Source organism: Pongo pygmaeus, chromosome X, assembly GCF_028885625.2.
Source record: "Pongo pygmaeus isolate AG05252 chromosome X, NHGRI_mPonPyg2-v2.0_pri, whole genome shotgun sequence".
NCBI classification, from domain to species: Eukaryota; Metazoa; Chordata; class Mammalia; order Primates; family Hominidae; genus Pongo; species Pongo pygmaeus.
Genome location: NC_072396.2, coordinates 89,183,948 through 89,203,482, shown reverse-complemented (window position 1 = coordinate 89,203,482; position 19,535 = coordinate 89,183,948). Strand labels below are relative to the sequence as shown.

The 19,535-nt window shown below is 35.4% G+C and overlaps 1 protein-coding gene across 3 annotated transcripts in view; it reads left to right on the top strand.

Annotated features, from left to right (window-relative positions):
* POF1B (POF1B actin binding protein) overlaps nucleotides 1–19,535 on the top strand; it is a 436,069-nt gene that overhangs the window by 334,223 nt on the left and 82,311 nt on the right. For 2 of the 3 annotated variants that reach the window (XM_054470659.2, XM_054470658.1), the window contains exons 1-3: nucleotides 535–621; nucleotides 766–1,085; nucleotides 12,757–12,831. In XM_054470659.2, coding sequence (XP_054326634.1) covers nucleotides 807–1,085; nucleotides 12,757–12,831 — 354 coding nt within the window. In that variant the 5' untranslated portion in view covers nucleotides 535–621; nucleotides 766–806. Of the gene's footprint in view, nucleotides 1–534; nucleotides 622–765; nucleotides 1,086–12,756; nucleotides 12,832–19,535 lie in introns of those variants that run through there. The other variant, XM_063660750.1, reaches the window with a different exon arrangement.

The following is a 19,535-nucleotide window of genomic DNA, read 5'->3' as shown; positions in this document are numbered from 1 at the left end:
CAATCATTTAGACAAATTTCCTTCAACAAATGATAGAAAAGAATACGAGGCTTTGAGTAAGATAAACAAGTTCATGTATTAGGCAAAGTCGCTAGAAAGAGACCCCTTAGTAATCTTCCTTAACTGCAATTATCAGATGGGTTTTGCAAAGAATGCAAATTTATCTGTGAAAATTGGTGTATTCCTAGACTAATACTCATTATTTTGGCCTGGGAATCTGGAATACTAATACTTATGCTGGTAACTACCTTTGCTAAACGTAAGAACCATAAAAAGACACTTTCATATAACATGTGTGACTTTTTTTCTCTAGCAAGTTTTTTGCATTTTCATGTCTTTGTGAATTTTTAAGCCCATGTGCTTGGAAACTCTGGCTTCATCCCTGACATTCTGCATTTCTGCTCTTCACAGACTCCTTTACCTGCTGGGCAGCCTTGTAGCTATCTCCGTGGCAAGGCAGGGCCTCTACTGGCATGTAAACCTGCTAAGTGAATCCGCCCCTAAGGGCGTGTCAGTACCATTTCCTGGAGCAATGTCACAGGGTGGCTCCATTTTCCATTTGAGCTCAAATATTTTGCTGCTTCCTCTGTAGCTGCCAGACCTGCTCTTGCTGCTGCTCAGGTAGCTTTCTTCTCTTCTCGGCACCACTATTGGCAGAAGTTTTTGATAAGTGATTTCCACACGTGTGCCGTGTGTCTGTCTGCCTGCCTGCCTGCCTGCTTGCCTGCCGTTTTTTTCCATTATATTTCTCTGTTTGTTCCTTAGGTAGAACATCTGGGAGGTCCCTTGCTGACCACTGGAAGAAGATGAGCTCGAGCTATTGGAGTGAGACGAGCAGCAGCAGCTGTGGAACACAGCTCCCAGAGGTGCTGCAGTGCCAGCCCCAGCATTATCACTGCTACCATCAGTCAAGCCAAGCCCAGCAGCCTCCAGAAAAAAATGTAGTGTATGAGCGAGTGAGGACCTACAGTGGACCCATGAACAAGGTGGTGCAGGCCTTGGACCCCTTCAACTCACGGGAAGTGCTCTCCCCTCTCAAAACCACCTCCTCCTACCAAAATTTGGTTTGGAGCGACCATTCTCAGGTACAACAAAGAAAGCTATGCCAGACTAGTGGAGAAGGGCAATCTTCAACCTGATTTCTCTTCCTTTCTGCTTCTTTGCCTCTATTCCACAGGATATCTTTTGGTGGATTGCAGTTATATATGCCTTGGACAGTCACCCAAATTCATCTCTTGGCTGTTATTTCACTTACTAGTGTCTGTGGTTGTTTGTTTCCGGGTTTCACTGATTTTCATAATCTAACCATAGTATAGGAAGGCTCATTTTCTGTTTGATCTGACTGAAAGATCTGATTCAAGGAATCCCTTTGCCCCTACTGCAAAGCAGTTCTCAACTTGAGTACAGTATATTTTTATTAGAACAAGTTCCTACTTATTCACTTCATATCAGAAGCAAACGGGTTTTTTTTTTTTGGTATCAAATATGGTGATAAAGGTATTGTGGCATGTCTGAGTGATAAGCAATTATTTGTGCTCAGCAAATAGTATAGCTGCTCCAGGATAAGTGAGAGGTGCAGATGTCTGAATTGTCATATGTGTTTCATCTTCTAAGAATGACACACTTTTTATTGTACAGCCTAGGTGAATAAGTTATGGAATACTTGTAGAAAGAGTACTGAAAGAGTGGATATAGGATTGAGGAAGGCAAGATGTAAGCAATTGTTACATGAAAGCTACAAAAGATGGAACTCTAAGACATCCCATAAAATGAAATACGTTTGTTTCTTAAGAGTTATTCTTAGCACCAATACCTGTGTTAATAACCTTCCCAATAAATACAAGGTAACACTGCAAGACTATATAAAATTAACAGCTTTATGTGTATTTTTATCCTCTGACTCCTTTTACATTAAATTTGCATGTTTTAAGCTTTCTGGAAAATTCTGTCCAAACTGAAATTATGTTTTTAAGATACAAAAATCTCAAAAAGCAGTCATTGGGATATGATGCTATGTTACATTATTATTACCAATTAGGAATAATACATATTGTTTTTCCAAAACCCACAAATTTAAGTAGAATATAAAATAACATTTCTCAACTGGTTGAGAAAAACTCCACTTATACTGAGGTCAAGGAGAAGAAAAATATAAAGGTCATAAATACTAGTTTGCATGAGTGATAAAAATAATGCAAATGTGCATTCCAATATTCATATTGACATGCTAATGCAGAACAAAATGAATGACACCTTTGTTTTATTGTAGCTCAAAAACAATAATGTGAAGGTTAAAAACAATTACTATTATCTTAGGAATCCTAAAATCATCCTATCTGCCATAGCTATTTAAACATATTTAGACCCCTTTTTTGTCAACTTGCTAGTAAAAGAAAGGTAAATAGATATTTAAAAGCTGAAATTTGACAAATTATAAATATTGGCTACCGAACAATTTTTAGGAGTATCTTTTATTATTTACTCCTTGGTTCAGCTTCCCCTTTTAATAACTCAGGATCAAGTTGGTTGAGCTTTTTACAAGATTTTCCTTATTTTACCTGGCGTTTGCCAAAGTGATCCTTAAAAATGGACTATCTCCATCCTAAAATGTAGCTCGCCATAGAGGAGTTTATAAACAACCTAGGGGTAGAAAGTGCAGCTGCAGAAACTGGGATAAAAGATTAGAATGGAGGACTCTGTGAAGTCTGAAGTTATTTATGATGGAAAAGGACGAAAAGTAAGTGCTGTTAGAAAATGAGAAAGGTGAAAGTTAAGCTATGTGGTAAAGGGAAAAAAGAAGTATTAATTCCTTAGTGAAACAAGAAGAAAGAATATTTGACTATAAATTTTCAAACTGAGTTGGATATCAAAGGGCATTCACAAATCCACTAAAGGAGAACTTGGCAAGACAGCTTTTAGATAGCTGCCACAAAGAATATGACGAGGAAACTCTTCTATTTTATTTTCCTTTCTCCCTGTTTATTGATGGAACGGCATTGTGGCATCATGTAAAGTAGGAACTAGATTTGATCTGAAATTACCTTTATGCTAATGAAATGAGTATAATGTGATGGTATGTATAATGTACCATGACAGGCATGAGCAAGCAGTACATATTACTCAAAAACCCTTAATTCACTTTATGTTTCAATAAAGTCTATCCTTAATAAACCATGTTTCAGATGAGTTGATGTGTAGCAATTAGTCTAATACCAGAGTTTATGACTATGACAGCAAGAAAAATTGGTCTTACAATCAATGGTTGATCATCATGAATTCAGTTAAACTTTTACTTTGTTTTTGTTTTGTTTTGTTTTGTTTTTTGCCTTTTCATTCTTGGAAGACATTCAGGGAATTCATGAGATTTTAAAATAAATATTACCAGTAGTAAAATATGTTGCCTTTGAGAAACCAAAATTGATGCTACTCTGCTTTTGTTCCTGAATCATAATTTTAGGTCATGTAGTAGGCATTTTCGATTTAATCAAATGTTTTTTGTAGCACTTTATTTTCCATTTCTAGCTTTTGAGTACATGCTTTTATTCTCTTAACCTCTTGTGCACTAAAATGGTGTTTATGGATATAAATATATTTTAAATTTCTCTAGATATATAATGTTACTTTGTTTCTTTAATTAAACATATATTTTATGTTTTTTGGTTATTATTTTGTTTGATTGATAGAGTGTTTCTCAGAGAAAATTAAGTGTAGAAACCAGTTGCTGGTGAAATTTTCTAAATTAATGGTAGAATTAAAATTACTGGGTTTATCTGCATGAACACGTATAGTCAAACACAGATATAATCAAGGTCTCAGATGCATTTTAGAACTGAATGTGGTCTTGCAAATAAATAGAGTTCTAGAAGCTTAAAGTAAAACAAAAATTCTTAGTTCAATCTTTTACAAAGCTTAGCTGTTAACCTTACCATCATTAACTCAAAATGAAATGCCTTAAATGAGCAACATTGATATGAATTACTCATTGTGCTAACATTCTTTCCTTCCACTAATTAAGGTTTTCATGAAGTTCAAGATATTTTTCACGTATACAGAGCAGCTCTGTTGTGAGAGAGAAAAAATGGATTAAAATAAAATATTTTTAAATACCAGTCATTCACTGAATACATGTTTATTAAGTGCCTATTTTTTAGCAAACACTGTGATTTTCTGGATAAATATCATTAACCTGTCCAGAGAGAGTTCATTTTTAGGACAGACATACAGAGCCTGGTCTGTAGGTGTCCTATGTGTCTATCTATATTTCATTTTAAAGGATTATTTTGTGTTGTGACCATCAGCATTTTATCAAGTAAAACATGCTTTTGTGAGAGAAGGATTATTTTAGTGTATATGTTATAAGGGTTGCCATTCTTTTGAATTTGAAACTTGCAAACAAACTCTAGAGAGCAGCCTGGGGGAAAATGTGTGTTTACGAATGACCTCTGTTCTCAACAATTATTCAGCTGGGGCTTACCATTGTTTATATGATTTTTTTGTGCTTTTTCTTTGGTTGCAAAGATTGTGGATAACTCTTCTACTCTTCCAGGATTTCTATACACTATCAGAAAAGTTTCCCGTTCTGTGGGGAGGGGTGTGCTGCTTTGATAAATTGTTGTTCAAGGGCGTAGTCACTAAAGTGAATGATTGTTCAAGGAAGTACGCTGCCTGAAAAAAGAATGAGGTCATAGGATAAAGGGGTTGCATTTTCAGCTTTGGTCTCCTCTTTTGTGCTTACAATTAAATGAAGCTATAGAAATTGGAGAGTGCAGCTAATTGCTGAGTGAAAATGCCCATGGCAATTGTATCTTGTTTAAGGGAGGTCTGATAAATTGCTGGGCCTGTTTTCAGTCAAAGGCACTCATAAGCTGTCACGGTGTGTGTGTGGCAAGATGTGAGGGTGGCAAGTGGAAGAGAGGGAAACTGTCCTTTCAAGTTTATTTTCTTGACAGTTCATGACAAAACAAATGGGGAATTTGCCATGCTCTTAAGCCCTATTTAAAAGTTAAAACTTTTATTAGTAAATATATTTCAGCCAACTTTTTCTTCACACCAGGAGCTATCCCAGTGGAGGTCCCTTTTTGATTTTCAATAAAGTATATATACTCATAATTTTTAAAGACAAAAAGCATGCACTGCAAAAAGACTGTATATTTTATTTTTCTCTATCTCCTAGTTTTCTTCAAAAAAAGAAGAGAAAGAACCCAATATGGACCTCTTAAATGAGGGATTTGGGTTGGAGAGAAGGAGGAACAGGAAGTAGTTCTATTATACATTCGGTTGCTTTCTTTGTATGACAACAGAAACACAGATTTTATCCTAAATAAAAGAAGTGTTTATTTCATCTAAAGAGAGATTATTATAAATAACGTGTTTCTTGCTATATAAGTTCAGTATAACATCTCAACAATAACCTGAGACAGGTGTTTAACTATGTTACATGGCTTTGAAAGATCCTAACAAAAACATCTCCCATACTATTCAGGGAATTTATTCAAATGGAGGTTTGCCTTGGCAAATTCTGTCAGCATAAATGTCAGGTGGTGTTTAAAGATATTGCTTCTTTTGAAACTGTTCAGCCTAGAGTATTTGTAATTCACTATTATTATCTTCAGTGATTCTCATAGTCATTGGGAGTAACAGGAGCATACACAAACCTTGCATGGTTTTCCTTCATGGAATATTATACTGTATATTAGTCTCTATGTAAAGTTTGAAAATTCAAATTAGACAACATAAAAGAGTGATACTTTCATGTTAACAAGTTTCCAAATATTTAGAAACAAAGCCTGCACTACGTATGTAATATTCTCTATGATTTAATTCTCATTACCTTCAGTCTCTCTTGTATGTCTTACACCAGGCTTTTGAGCTCTTTGACCAGAGCTATCAACAGGAAAATGAAGCCAACAGGTCTTGACTGAAGAGGTTCAGATTTTGCAGTCTAGAGACGAATTGCAGAGAAAACTGTATGAAGAAAATGCCCAAACAGGTCTATGTGGAATGTCTCAGGAAGAGCTGTAAATAAATATGCAATCATGAGGTGAACTTTGGCAGAATAGAACTATGAAGCAGTCTAGTTGGAATCCCTAGGAATATTCATTTTAAAATCTCCACAACTTTAATTACACCTAAGAATATGTTCTCTAGAAAAGTTGCTTAAATTCCCTATACACATCCCATATCACTCCTCTGCTGCAAAAACCTTCAATGACACTAAGTATCTATAAATTGCTTAGTCTGACTTTCAAGACCCTCCATGATAGGGCTCCTATGGAACTTCCTGGAACTCTCCTTCCAGTGTCCTATGTTTTAGCTAAGTGTAAATGATTGTTCTCTAAATAAAGTCCCCAATTTTCCACAGCTATGTCTTTCACTCCGTTGCTCTTACAACTGAACTGCTCCTGCTCCTCACCCTCACCAATCTAGACATCCTGAAATTATACAAATTTTTCAAGCGTTTCCTCAAGTGTAACCTTCTGATCCTCTGATTGCCCCAGGTTGAAGTTATCTCTTAGCCCTCAAAACTCACCTGGTGAACTTCTTATAGGTCTTATGATAGTCTACTTAATTCCTATTTGTACTCATAGTGTTTATCCCCTACATGATTATAACCATGAGAGCGTAGAGTTTATATTCTACTCATCATTTGTATCTCTTTCAATGTCACTACACAATAAGTAGTGAAGAAATTGCAAGTTAGTAACTTAGTCACATATATAATCAATCCAGTGAAAATAATATTTCATATTAATACATGGGTTTTTTGTTTTTCACAACTCTTCCATGTATATGATTACCTAGTAAACAACTTACTAGAACCTCAAAAATTAGATAAAACAAGCATTATTATGTTTATTGTACAAATTGTACAATGTACAAATAAAGACAATATTCATTGTGTATTATTTACCTGTTAAACAAATAAGGAAATTGAGACTCGAATAGCTCAAAATAACTTGTCTATTTAGTGCAGCTGGTTAGTGAATGCCCTGAGTTTAGAAACCAGCTCCTGATATTTTCATTACATCAGCTATCTCCCTTAATTAACTTTAGATATTCATGATTTCAGTTTAAATTAGTTCACATTTTTTATTTCAACAAAACATTTGATGATTACCCTTACTGTATATTTTCCCATTCTAATGTTCCATTATCAGAATGGAAAATATCAAAAATACATTAGAGGACAAAAATAGTTTTCCCTCTAGTTTTCGAGGTCTTGCTCTGAAATAATCCTAGAATTCAGGGTATATATTAAGTTTTTAAGGTTTTCCTTTTATCAAAGGAGAATGACACCTTTTGAGCTTCTGCCTTCCCTTCTTTCTCTACTGCAATGAGCTACTCAAAAGCATTCTCACTAAAGTAAATAACTGAGACATTTAGGCCATTTGCACATCATCTGATTTAACTCTGAAAACAGCTTATATATAAAACTGCCCTTTCTGCACATTTACCCCGAACTTAAAGTATATATATAACTTAAAGTATATATATATGTATATATATATGTGTATATATGTATGTATATATATGTGTGTATATATACAAATATATATGTATATATATAAACAAATATAAAGTATATATAATATAATATATATAAATATAAATAAAATATATTCATGTATATATACTTTAAGTTCTGGGGTACATGTGCAGAAAGGGCAGTTTTGTTACATAGGTATACAAGGGCAATGGTGGTTTGCTGCACCCATCAACCGGTCACCTACATTAGGTATTTCTCCTAATGTTATCCGTCCCCTAGGCCCCCACCTTCTGACAGGCCCCAGTGTGTGATGTTCCCCTGAAAACAGCTTTTTTAACAAATAATTGGAAATAAGATATACTTTTGTGAATAATGAATTCTCTAGGGAAACCAGAGTTTCCTAGCTCAGATTTAGTGTGTACAAAGGTATGGACAATTATCTCAAGTGATGTAACGAAATTATCCCCAAAACAGACTGATTTTAATCTACTCTGGTCTTAAAATTGGTAATGCCCTATGTACTTCACAAAAAGTAAAGAAAGAATACGAGGAAGAGAGCTGTTATAACTTTCCCAAAATTGAAAATCATTACTTGAAGCAGTGCAGGAAAAAAAAGGACCTGTATATGTTAGAACCAAGCCCACATAATTATAAACCAAATTCTTTTTTTTTTTTTTTTTTTTTTGAGACGGAGTCTCGCTCTGTCGCCCAGCCTGGAGTGCAGTGGCGAGATCTCGGCTCACTGCAAGCTCCGCCTCCCGGGTTCACGCCATTCTCCTGCCTCAGCCTCCCGAGTAGCTGGGAATACAGTCGCCCGCCACCACACCCAGCTAATTTTTTTGTATTTTTAGTAGAGACGGGTTTTCACCATGTTAGCCAGGATGGTCTCGATCTCCTGACCTCGTGATCCACCCGCCTCGGCCTCCCAAAGTGCTGGGATTACAGGCGTGAGCCACTGTGCCCGGCCCCAAATTCTTTTTCATCAGACTCTACTTAAAGTTGCCAATAAAGTATAATGTTTGTGTATATAGCAAGTCTGACCCACAGGAATAAGTGACTAAACAAAATGCTGAATATTTTATCAGAAAAAGTAAGGTCTTCCTGCAAAATTGAAGAGATTAGATGATATGAGTATTAAACAAAAATTCAATGGTTTATTGAGTTTTAGAGGCTTGTGAGTACACTCTGTAAATATATCACACGTTTTACAAATTCTATTGAGTTTATGGAAGCTTAAATTATCTAATCAAGGCTGTTCTCTCACACAGCCACTTGTGGGTGGGTGTCTTATTTTCAGGCCTCCAAAGTTGCTTTTGACAGTGAATAATTTTAAAAGTCCCAGTATTTGACCTTCTGTTATAAGGACTAGTCAAACTTAACCATATAATTAGGTTACACAACTTGAAAAACAGAAAACATAATGAGGCAACAATAAAAGTGGCAAAATATAGTGATTAAGAGCATGAGTTCTGGAGTCATGCTGAGTTGGAATTCCAGCACCTTAGCATTAGCTGTGTAATCTCCATCTGGTTACCTATCCCACCTCTGTCTAACTTTACTTGTGTATGTAATGGGGTCATAATAGTATCTTCTTTATGGGGTTATTTTGCGTGTTAAAGAGAATGATCTATGTAACATGTTTGGCATAGAAAGCTATTAATAGGTGTTAGTTATCATTATAATCATCATCAAAAGGAAAACAATACTGACAAGTTTAAAAAATTTGAAATTGTTTTGTTTGTATGGAAAAATAAGTTGGGAATGGTCTCTTATATTCACAGAATGTCAGAAATAGAAACGAACTTAAAGATCCTCTAATCCACACTCGCCCACACCCATATCCCATTTCTCATTTCTCACATAAGGAAACAAATCTCAGAGAGAGAACATGAGTTGACCAGTATTACAAAAGTGGCTAGTAATATAAATGGGAATAAAATCCAGGGCTCCTGACTCCAAGTCTAGCACTTTTTCCACTATGTCATGATAGCCACCACCACCCCATTATCGCCTTCAATTATTTGGTCATCAGGAATGTGGGGCTGTGGCACAAAAGGCATAAAAACAAAAAACATGACTGTTCATTGAATTTAATAGTTTCAACATGAAGGATTTAGGTAAGCTATATACAGATGAGTAACAAAATTAAACACTGACTGATACAGATTATTAAGAGGGAGATTTGGATTGTTATTCCTGGAGTGCTTTTAAAACTAAGATCTCCTTTCATTCATTCGTTCAAAAATATTTTGGATCACTTTCTATGGAATGGTCAATGGCTATTTATGGGATGACTTGCTGCAATCTTGCCTAGATCTTGATGCCATTGAAAGTACCTTTCAACATCAAGATTTTGTTCATTTTGGACATTTACTCACACCATCTTACCTAATTTTGTAGACTTCCAGGGAAAAGGGGTTTTCTTTAGCAAGTCTTTCTGGAATTAATAAACCTATTTTCAGAGAGGTTTTCCCCCTTATGATCAGCCTAAATCCATACTGATGCAATTTAAATTCATGCTGGTCAACACCATATGTCTAAATATGTTTGACTCATATTAAGCTACATTTTAATGTTGTAATTTTTGAACCTATTACATTTGTTCTCTAATGTTTCCATGAGGGTTGCGTGGGAAAGCCACATTTGTCTAGATGATCAATTCTAATAATGAAGGCTGAAGTAGGGCTAAAAATAATTGAGTACATTATAATCTATGGAATTAATGTTCCAGCTTTCCACATATAAGAAGATTAAAGAATGCCTTCATTTTAGGGCAAGACTAGTCTTTGCTCAAATACAACTGTTTGCCATTTAAATGTCTATTATCTTAACATCTGAATAAAGTAATACTGCTTATACTAGCATAAATAAATGTCTTTATCTGTGATGTGTGATGTGTGTGTATTCCTATTTGTTTAAATTTCTGCAGATTTATAAAACTTCTTAGTACTCTTTTGTATCTTAAAAGCTAGTCCAGTTGGCTAGTAAGGTTTGCTATGTTTCATTTGCTAATGCCATCATATTTGAATTGGTTACAAGAAGGACAGAGCTATCATTTCTACAACAGCTATCAGATACTAGCCATGTGCATAGCTGTCTTCTCAGAATGATACTAGTATAATATTATTAGCCCCAGCCTAAACAGACCAAACATCCTCTAGTCATGAATACCTTCACTCACTGCTGGTGGATGTATAATTATCATAGTCAAATTTGGGAAATTAATTGGGCAGTATCTGTTCAAATGAATAACACACATACTCCATGCCCCAGCAATCCCAATTCTGTGTGGGATTCTAAAGAAACATGTTGTACAAGGATGCTCATTGCAGCACAGTGGAAACCTGGAAATAATATAAATGTTAACTGGTAGGAAAACATAAAAACAAGCTATAAAACAAGCATTCTGGAATACTATTAATTGAAAATAGTGAGTTAAAATATGTATCTAGTACATAATACAAGAGACACTATTTGGTTTAAGTTGTAGAACAATAAAAGCAATCATATTACTATTTATACATAGGTATTTATGTAAAGACACCTTAACTGACAACAATAGTCACTTCTAGGTAAGTGAGTGGAGGGAAGATGGTCAAGAGAAGGTCTTTAACCTTATCTATATAAATGTTTATATTAAGAATGTGTTCATGTGTTACTCCATAACTAAAGAGCACGCCTCTTTTTTCTTGTCTTCTTGAATCTGCTCCTCTTGGGTCTGTGGGCCAAACCTGCCTGCACATGGTTGTATTTATAACCATTTTCCTAAACTGGATAATGTGTACCTGTTTTGTCTATAATCTGTAATTCTCTGCATTTGTCTGAGCAAGTCTTCTCAATTATTAGCAGAAAATCTGAGAACATATGCAAAAGATTCCTAGAAATACTGAGCCTGCAGTATTGTTGTTGATATATAGGGTGGCGGAGGATGAAAATGTTACAAGTTCAACAACAACAACAACAAGAAAGAATTCAGAACATTTGGCAGTTTGAGTAAATGCATAGTCCTGTTTTAAGAACACACGTAACACCTACATTACAGCTATAGTTCTGTATGAGTCTGTCAGTGTTTCCCTTGTAAATTAATGATTCCGATTTTTAATAGTTCCCTTGTTCTAAAGAAAAAATATTTATACCTTTGTAGGAAAATATACTGGAGTTGTGCCAATTGATTGTAAATTATGGTAAGGTATGGGGAGATTGAGTAATGCCATCAATTCTTTGCACACTAATGAAGTGATTGCAGTTTTGTCGGTTTTGAGGAAATATGTAAACAATGCCAGCGTGATGGATAGATTGATCATTTTATTGGACCATTTTAAAAGATTATATTCTTTCACTTTTACAGGTTATTTTAACAACAGAGCCTACTCTTTGAAATTAGACTAGAAGCAGAATAGACAAAGCATAATTAAGAGTTAGCTTGAATTGATTTAAAATTAATTACTCTTAGTTGCGTTTTCAAAGGTAGTTTGAAATTTACTCTTAAATTTTCTCTTCAAACTACCTTCTTCAAAGGTATTTTAAAATTTACTCTTAAAATTACTCTTAGTTGAGTTTTCAAAGAGAGTTTCTTATATTGGTTTGAGAATTATTTTTTCTAAGTTTTATTTTATTTTTAAAATTTTGGGCACATAGTAAATGTATATATTTATGGGGTGCATAAGATGTTTTGATACAGGCATGCAATGTGAAATAAGCACATCATGAAGAATGGGGTGTCTATCTCTTGGTTTGATAATTATTACATTTTATGTCATTTGATGAGAAATTATTTAATGAGTACAATGTACACTGTTTGGCTGATGGTTACTCTAAAAGCCCAGACTTCACCACTATGCAAAATATCCATGTAACAAAACTGCACTTGTACCCCTTAAATGTATAAGAATTTTAAAAAAGAAATAAAACAAATACTGAAAGAAAAGTTTTGTTTGATAAAATATTATATCTTGTTAATTGCAAGCATACAATAACGTTGGGGTGTATATGAATGCAGAGTTCTTGAAGCGGAAACAAAAAGAATGCAACCTAACAGTACAAGTAGAATGTATTGCTATGAAAGCACTCTAGAAACTCTTTTATCTTTGGGTTATGTGAGAAGACAACAAAGTAATTTAGTTCTTTGGAAAGATGGACATTATCTAAGAAAGCACTAAATAATGCTCTTATTTCTGACTAACCGCATTATTATAAAAATAAAGAAAAAATACCATGGGAACTTAAGACTTTCAAATAATTTCTGAACTCCCTTTTGTTTCTCTTAACAGGAACTCCATTCTCCAACTTTAAAAATATCTACATGTGCCCCAAGTACTCTACATATAACCCAAAATACTGAACAGGTAAAAGAAGTTGTGAATTACATTAGATTTGTTCCTCTTTTTTATATGGAAGTCTTCATGTATGCAAGCAATCTTTAGACCCTCATAAGAGTTTATACATTCACACCATGTGAGGATCATAAATATGAAAGAGGATTCTCATATATGAGAATCACCTCAGCCCATAAAAGTAATGTGAAACAAGTGCTGTGAATCAGACTCTTCTGTTTCATTGCCTATTCAATCTAACTGCTTTTAGTTTGAGTGCAGTTTAATTATCCAAGTGAGTATGGGTGAAATAACGAGATCTCAGATTGATTGAAGACTTGGCTTTATGAGTGATAGTATTATGAGTTCATATTCAGAGAGAATAAGTTATAGAGTCATGACTAACTCTTCTTATAGGTGTATGATTTGAAAGACACACAAGGATCTATTTCCTTAGCCTTTATGGCCTAATAATCCCACTTTTAGGATTATTCTTCAATCTAGGCATTGTGTATCCAAAAGGTAGCTATAATAATAAACAGCATATTGAAATATGTGTTTCATTAAGTAATTGCCATGTATCAAAAAGTAAATTCGAAGAAAGCAAAATATAAAGCGCACTAAGTTTGTTGTTACACGAAAGAGGAGTAAAGGGGTTATGGGATTTAGAGGGTAGGAAGGCGGGAGATGCTGTTTTAAGGAAACAATCTGACCCAGATGCGGGGTCAGGATGTGAACTTGGACAGTGAGGAGACAAATGAACAAAAACTGGTCTTTAGTCCTTGAGCACAGCAGGGAAAATATGATATTATGCAGAAAAATAAGAAGATTATCAAAGAAAAGTTTCCCTACCACTTCTCAGTTTGGTCTAGATTAGAGTTAGGTCAATTAGAGTAATGCACTTACTCAGCTTACATTTGCTGAACACCAAGTATGTGCCACATATTGCACAAAGATAAATTAGACACAATCGCTATTTTCAAGGAGCTCACAGACTAGCATGGGCCACATACATAACAAACCACTGGACAGTGGGATAAAGGTTATAATTGACTTAGAAATGCAGCCCTACAGGACCAATGAAGTGAGATTGGTTCACTTAAATCACAGGGGTGTTGACTACACTCAAATCCAGTCAAAAAATTGTATTAACTATTTTATTTTTCATAATTAAGGGCTTTAAAATTGGGTTTACTGTACATATTATTTCTGATAATGAAAATATGTGTTTGTTGTAGAAAATGTTAGAACTATAAAAGAATATAAAGAAGCAAAAACAAAAATCACTCATGATTCCTTCCCCCACCTAGAGATTACTACTCTTTATATTTTGTTGTGTTTTCTTCCGTTCAAATACAAAATTGAGTTTATACCACATATACAGTTTTATATCCTCATTTTCTCACTTATATGATATTATGAGCTTTTAATATAAATTTGTATTATCCAAGATCATTATTTAATGGCTACATATTCCAGCCTATGGATGATTATTCAATCTTTCCCCTCTCCATAAGAGAATACCTGCCCTACTGAACCTTCATCAGCATTATTTTTTAAATTTTCCAGTAAAAATATGGCATTCTTCTGCTATGTTTGATTCCTAGTTTGGCTGAACACTTTTTGTTAAGTTTATTAACCATTTGCTTTTATTTTTTATAAATTGTTCATGTCATTTGCTCATTTTTCTGTAAGTGTGATTTTGTTCTCATTGATATATAAGAACTCTCTTTATATGGATGATATTAACTCTTTTCCCTGCCATGGAACCACTCACCTGCTCATTACCAGGCAGGGAACCCCCGACTTAGGCCTACAGCACAGAACCCCCATCCCAGGCTGATAGCACTGAGTGACTGCTGACCTGTATCTCCCTGGGTGGAGCCCCAAGGAGACAAGTAAAAGACCTTTGGCCACAACCACTGCTAAGGTCCTCTCTGCTGCCTCCAAGTTGAGAAGAAAACAAACACTGATATCGCCATAGAGCTGTAATGGACATCCCTGGAGTGCCAAGCCACAGTCTATAGCCAGCACTCAAGTGGGAGAGGAGCCCACACTTTCAGGGCATTGAGAGGGAGCATAGCTGCAACTGTGAGGAAATAACAGAGGAGCAACCGGACAGAGCAGGAGCCTACCAACAGACCACTATGCCTAAGCGCCACCTATTGGATGACAACCCAAAGCTTCAACAGCAGTACCTCACTAACATAACCCCCTGTGAAACCAAAGACAAGAAGTCAGCTATTTAGACCCTGCACAAAACCTCAGCCCTGTGAAGACATCCAAAGAAGAAGTCTATTGACTGTAGTCAACCTACACTGCAGTTAAAGGAACACCCACACACAGAGATAAGAAAGAACCAATGCAAGAACTCTTGCAACTCAAAAGGCCAGAGTGGCTTATGTCCTCCAAATGATCACACTTGTTCTCCAACAAGGGTTCTTAACCAGGCTGAACTGGCTGAAATAACAGAAATAGAATTCAGAATATGGATAGAAATAAAGATCATTGAGATTTAGGAGAATGGCAAAACCCAATCTGAGAAAACTAATAATCACAATAAAATGATACAAAAGCCAATATGTGGAATAGCTAGTAAAAAAAAAAAAAAAAAAAAAGAACCTAACTGATCTGATAGAGCTGAAAAAACACACTAGAAGAATTTCACAATGCAATCACAAGTATTAAAAGAAGAATACATCAAGCCAAGGAAAGAATCTCAGGAACTGAAGACTGGCTCTCTGAAATAAGACAGTCAGACAAAAATAAAGAAAAAGAAGAATGAAAAGGAATGAACAAAATCTCTGAGGAATATGGGATTATGTAAACAAGCTAAATCTATGAATTACTGGCAACTCTGAAAGGGACAGGGAGAAAGCAAAATCTTGGAAAACACATTTGAGTATATGGTCCATGAAAACGTCCCTAGCCTTGCTAGAGAGGCCAACAGTCAAATTTAGAAAATACAGAGAACCATGCAAGATTCTACACAAGAAGATCATCCTCAAGACACATAAACAGCAGATTTTCCAAGGTTGAAATGAAAGAAAGAATGTTAACAGCAGCTAGAGAGAAAGGGCAGGTCACTTACAAAGGAAACCCCATCGGGCTAACAGTGGACCTCTCAGCAGAAACCCTACAAGCCAGGAGAGAGTAGAGGCCTATATTCAACATTATTAAAGAAAAAAATCATCAAACAAGGATTTCATATCCAGCCAAACTAAGCTTCTTATGCAAAGCAGAAATAAGATTATTTTCAGATAAGCAAATGCTAAGGGAGTTTGTTACCATCAGACCTGCCTTACAAGAGATCTTGAAAGGAACACTAAACATGGAAAGTAAAGATCATTACCAGTCAATAGAAAAACATACTTAAGTGCACAGATCAGTTACATTATAAAGCAGCCACACAAACAAGCCGGCATAATAACCAGTTAACAAAATAATAACAGAATCAAATGCACACATTTCAATACCAACCTTGAATGTAAATGGACTAAATGCCTCAGTTAAAAGGCACAGAATGGCAAGCTGGATGAAGAACCAAGACTCCCCCTAAAAAATGCTGTCTTCAAGAGACCCAGCTCACATACAATGACACCCATAGGCTAAAAATAAAGGGATGGAGAAAAATCTACCAAGAAAATGAAAAAAAAATAAAAAAGCATGGGTTGCAATTCTAATTTCAGACAAAACAGACTTTAAGAAAGATTAAAAAGAAGACAAAGAAGGGCATTACATAATAGTAAAGATTTCAATTTAACAGGAAGACTGAACTATCCTAAATATATATGCACCCATCACAGGAGTACCAAGATTCGTAAAGCAAGTTCTTAGAGACCTACAAAGAGATGTAGACTCCCATGCGATAATAGTGGGAGATATCAACACTCCACTGAAAGGATCAGACAGCTCATCAAGACAGAAAATTAACAAAGATACTCAGGTCCTGAATTCAAGATTTGACCAAATATATCAGATAGACCTCTACGGAACTCTCCTCCCCAAAACAACATAATATACATTCTTCTCATCATCACGTAGCACACACTCTAAAATCCACCAAACAGTCAGATATAAAACAATCCTCAGGAAATGCAAGAGAACTGAAATCATACCAAACACCTTCTTGGACCAAAGCACAATAAAAATAGAAGTCAAAGTTTTAAAAATCGCTGAAAACCATGCAATTACATGGAAATTAAACAACATGCTCTTGAGTGACTTTTGGGTAAATAATGACAATAAGGCAGAAATCAAGAAGTTCTTTGAAACTAATGAGAACAAAGATACAACATACCAGAATCTCTGGGATGCAGCTAAGGCAGTGTTAAGAGGGAAAATTTATAGCATTAAACACCCACAACTAGAAGTTAGAAAGATCTCAAATTAACAACCTAACATCACAACAGAAAGAATTAGAAAATGAAGAGCAAACCCACCCCAAAGCTAGCAGAAGACAAGAAATAACCAAATCATTGCTGAACTAAAGGAAATTGAGATGCAAAAAAATTTCAAAAGATCAACAAATCCAGGAGTTCGTTTTCTCAAAAAAATTAATAAGGCAGATATGCTGCTGGAAAGACTAATAAAGAAGAAAAGAGAGAAGATCCAAATAAACACACTTAGAAATGACAAAGGGGATGTTACCACTGACCTCAGAGAAATAAAAATAACCATTAGAAACTGCTACAAACACCTCTATGCATAGAAACTGAAAAACCTAGTACAGATGGATGAATTCCTGGACACATTTTTCCTCCCAAGACTGAAGCAGGAAAAAAATTGAATCTCTGAGCAGACCAATAATGAGCTCCAAAATTGAATCAGTAATAAATAGCCTAACAACCAAAAAAAGCCCAGGACCAGATGGATTCACAGCCAAATTCTACCAGATGTACAAAGGAGAGATGGTACCATTCATATTGAAAGTACTACAAAAAATTGAAGAGGTGGGACTCCTCCCCAAATCATTTTATGAGGCCAGTATCATCCTGATACCAAAATCTGGCAGAGACACAACAAAAAAAAGAGAAAGCTTCAGGCCAATATCCTTGATGAGCATTGATGCAAAAATCTTCCACCAAATACTTGCAAACTTAATCCAGCAGCACATCAAAAAACCAATCCACCACTGTTAGATAGGTTTCACTTCTGGGATGCAACACTGTTTCAACATTCACAAATCAATAAATGCTATGCATCACATAAACAGAAATAAAGACAAAACCACATGATTATCTCAATAAATGCAGAAAGGCTTTTGATAAAATTAACATTGCTTCATGTTAAAAAGTCTCAATAAACTACGTATTGAAGGAACATACTTTAAAATAATAAGAGCCATATGTGACAAACCTATAGCCAACATCACAGTGAAAGGGAAAAAGCTGGAAGCATTCCCCTTGCAAACCAGCATAAGACAAGGATGCCCTCTCTCCCCACTCCTATTCAACATAGTACTGGGAGTCCTGGTCAGAGCAAACAGGTAAGAGAAAGAAATAAAGAACTTTAAAATAGAAACAGAGGAAGTCAAACTATCCCTGTTTGCAGTTGACATGATTCTATATCTAGAAACTCCCATAGTCTTGGCCAAAAACTACTTTAAGCTGATCAACAACTTCAGCCAAATTTCAGGATACCAAATCAATATGCAAAATCACTAACATTCTTATACACGGACAACAATTATGCCGAGAGCAAAATCAGGAATGCAATCCCTTTCACAATTGCCACACACACACATACACACATACACACACGCACACACACACAATACCTAGGGATACAGCTAACTAGTGAGGTGAAAGATCTCTACAATGAGAATTACAAAACACTGCTCAAAGAAATCAGAGATGACACAAATATGGAGAAACATTCCATGCTCATGGATAGGAAGAATCAATATTGTTAAAATCGCCATGCTGCCCAAAGCAATTTATAGATTCAATGCTATTCCTATTAAACTACCAAGGATATTCTTCACAGGACTAGAAATAAAACTATTTTGAAATTCATATGGAATGAGAAAAAGAGGCCAAATAGCCAAGGCAATCCTAAGCAAAAAGAACAAAGCTGGAGACATCACGCTACCCAACTTCAAACTACTGCAGAGCTACAGTAACCAAAACAGCATGGTACTGGTAGAAGAACAGACACGTAGACCAATGGAACAGAATAGAGAGCGCAGAAATAAGGCCACACACCTACAACTATCAGATCTTTGACCAAGCTGTCAAAAACAAGCAATGGGGAAAGGACTCCCTATTCAATAAATGGAGCTGGGATAACTGGCTAGCCACATGCAGAAGATTGAAACTGGACCCCTTCCTTATACCATATACAAAAATCACCTCAAGATTGATTGATTACAGTCTTAAATGTAAAACCCCAAACTCTAAAAACCCTGGAAGACAACCTAAGCAATACCATTCTGGACATAGAAACAAAATGTCAAAAGTAATCCCAACAAAAGCAAAATTGACAAATAAAATCTAACTTAACTAAAGAGCTTCTGCACATTAAAGGAAACTATCAACAGAGTGAAACGACAACCTACAGAATGGGATAAAATATTTGTCAACTGCACATTTGACAAGTCTGATATCCAGCATCTATAAGGAACTTGCACAAATTTACAAGAGAAAAACAAACAACCTGATTAAAAAGTGGGCAAAGGACATGAACAGACACTTCTCAAAAGAAGCCATACATGTAACCACAAGCATATGAAAAGA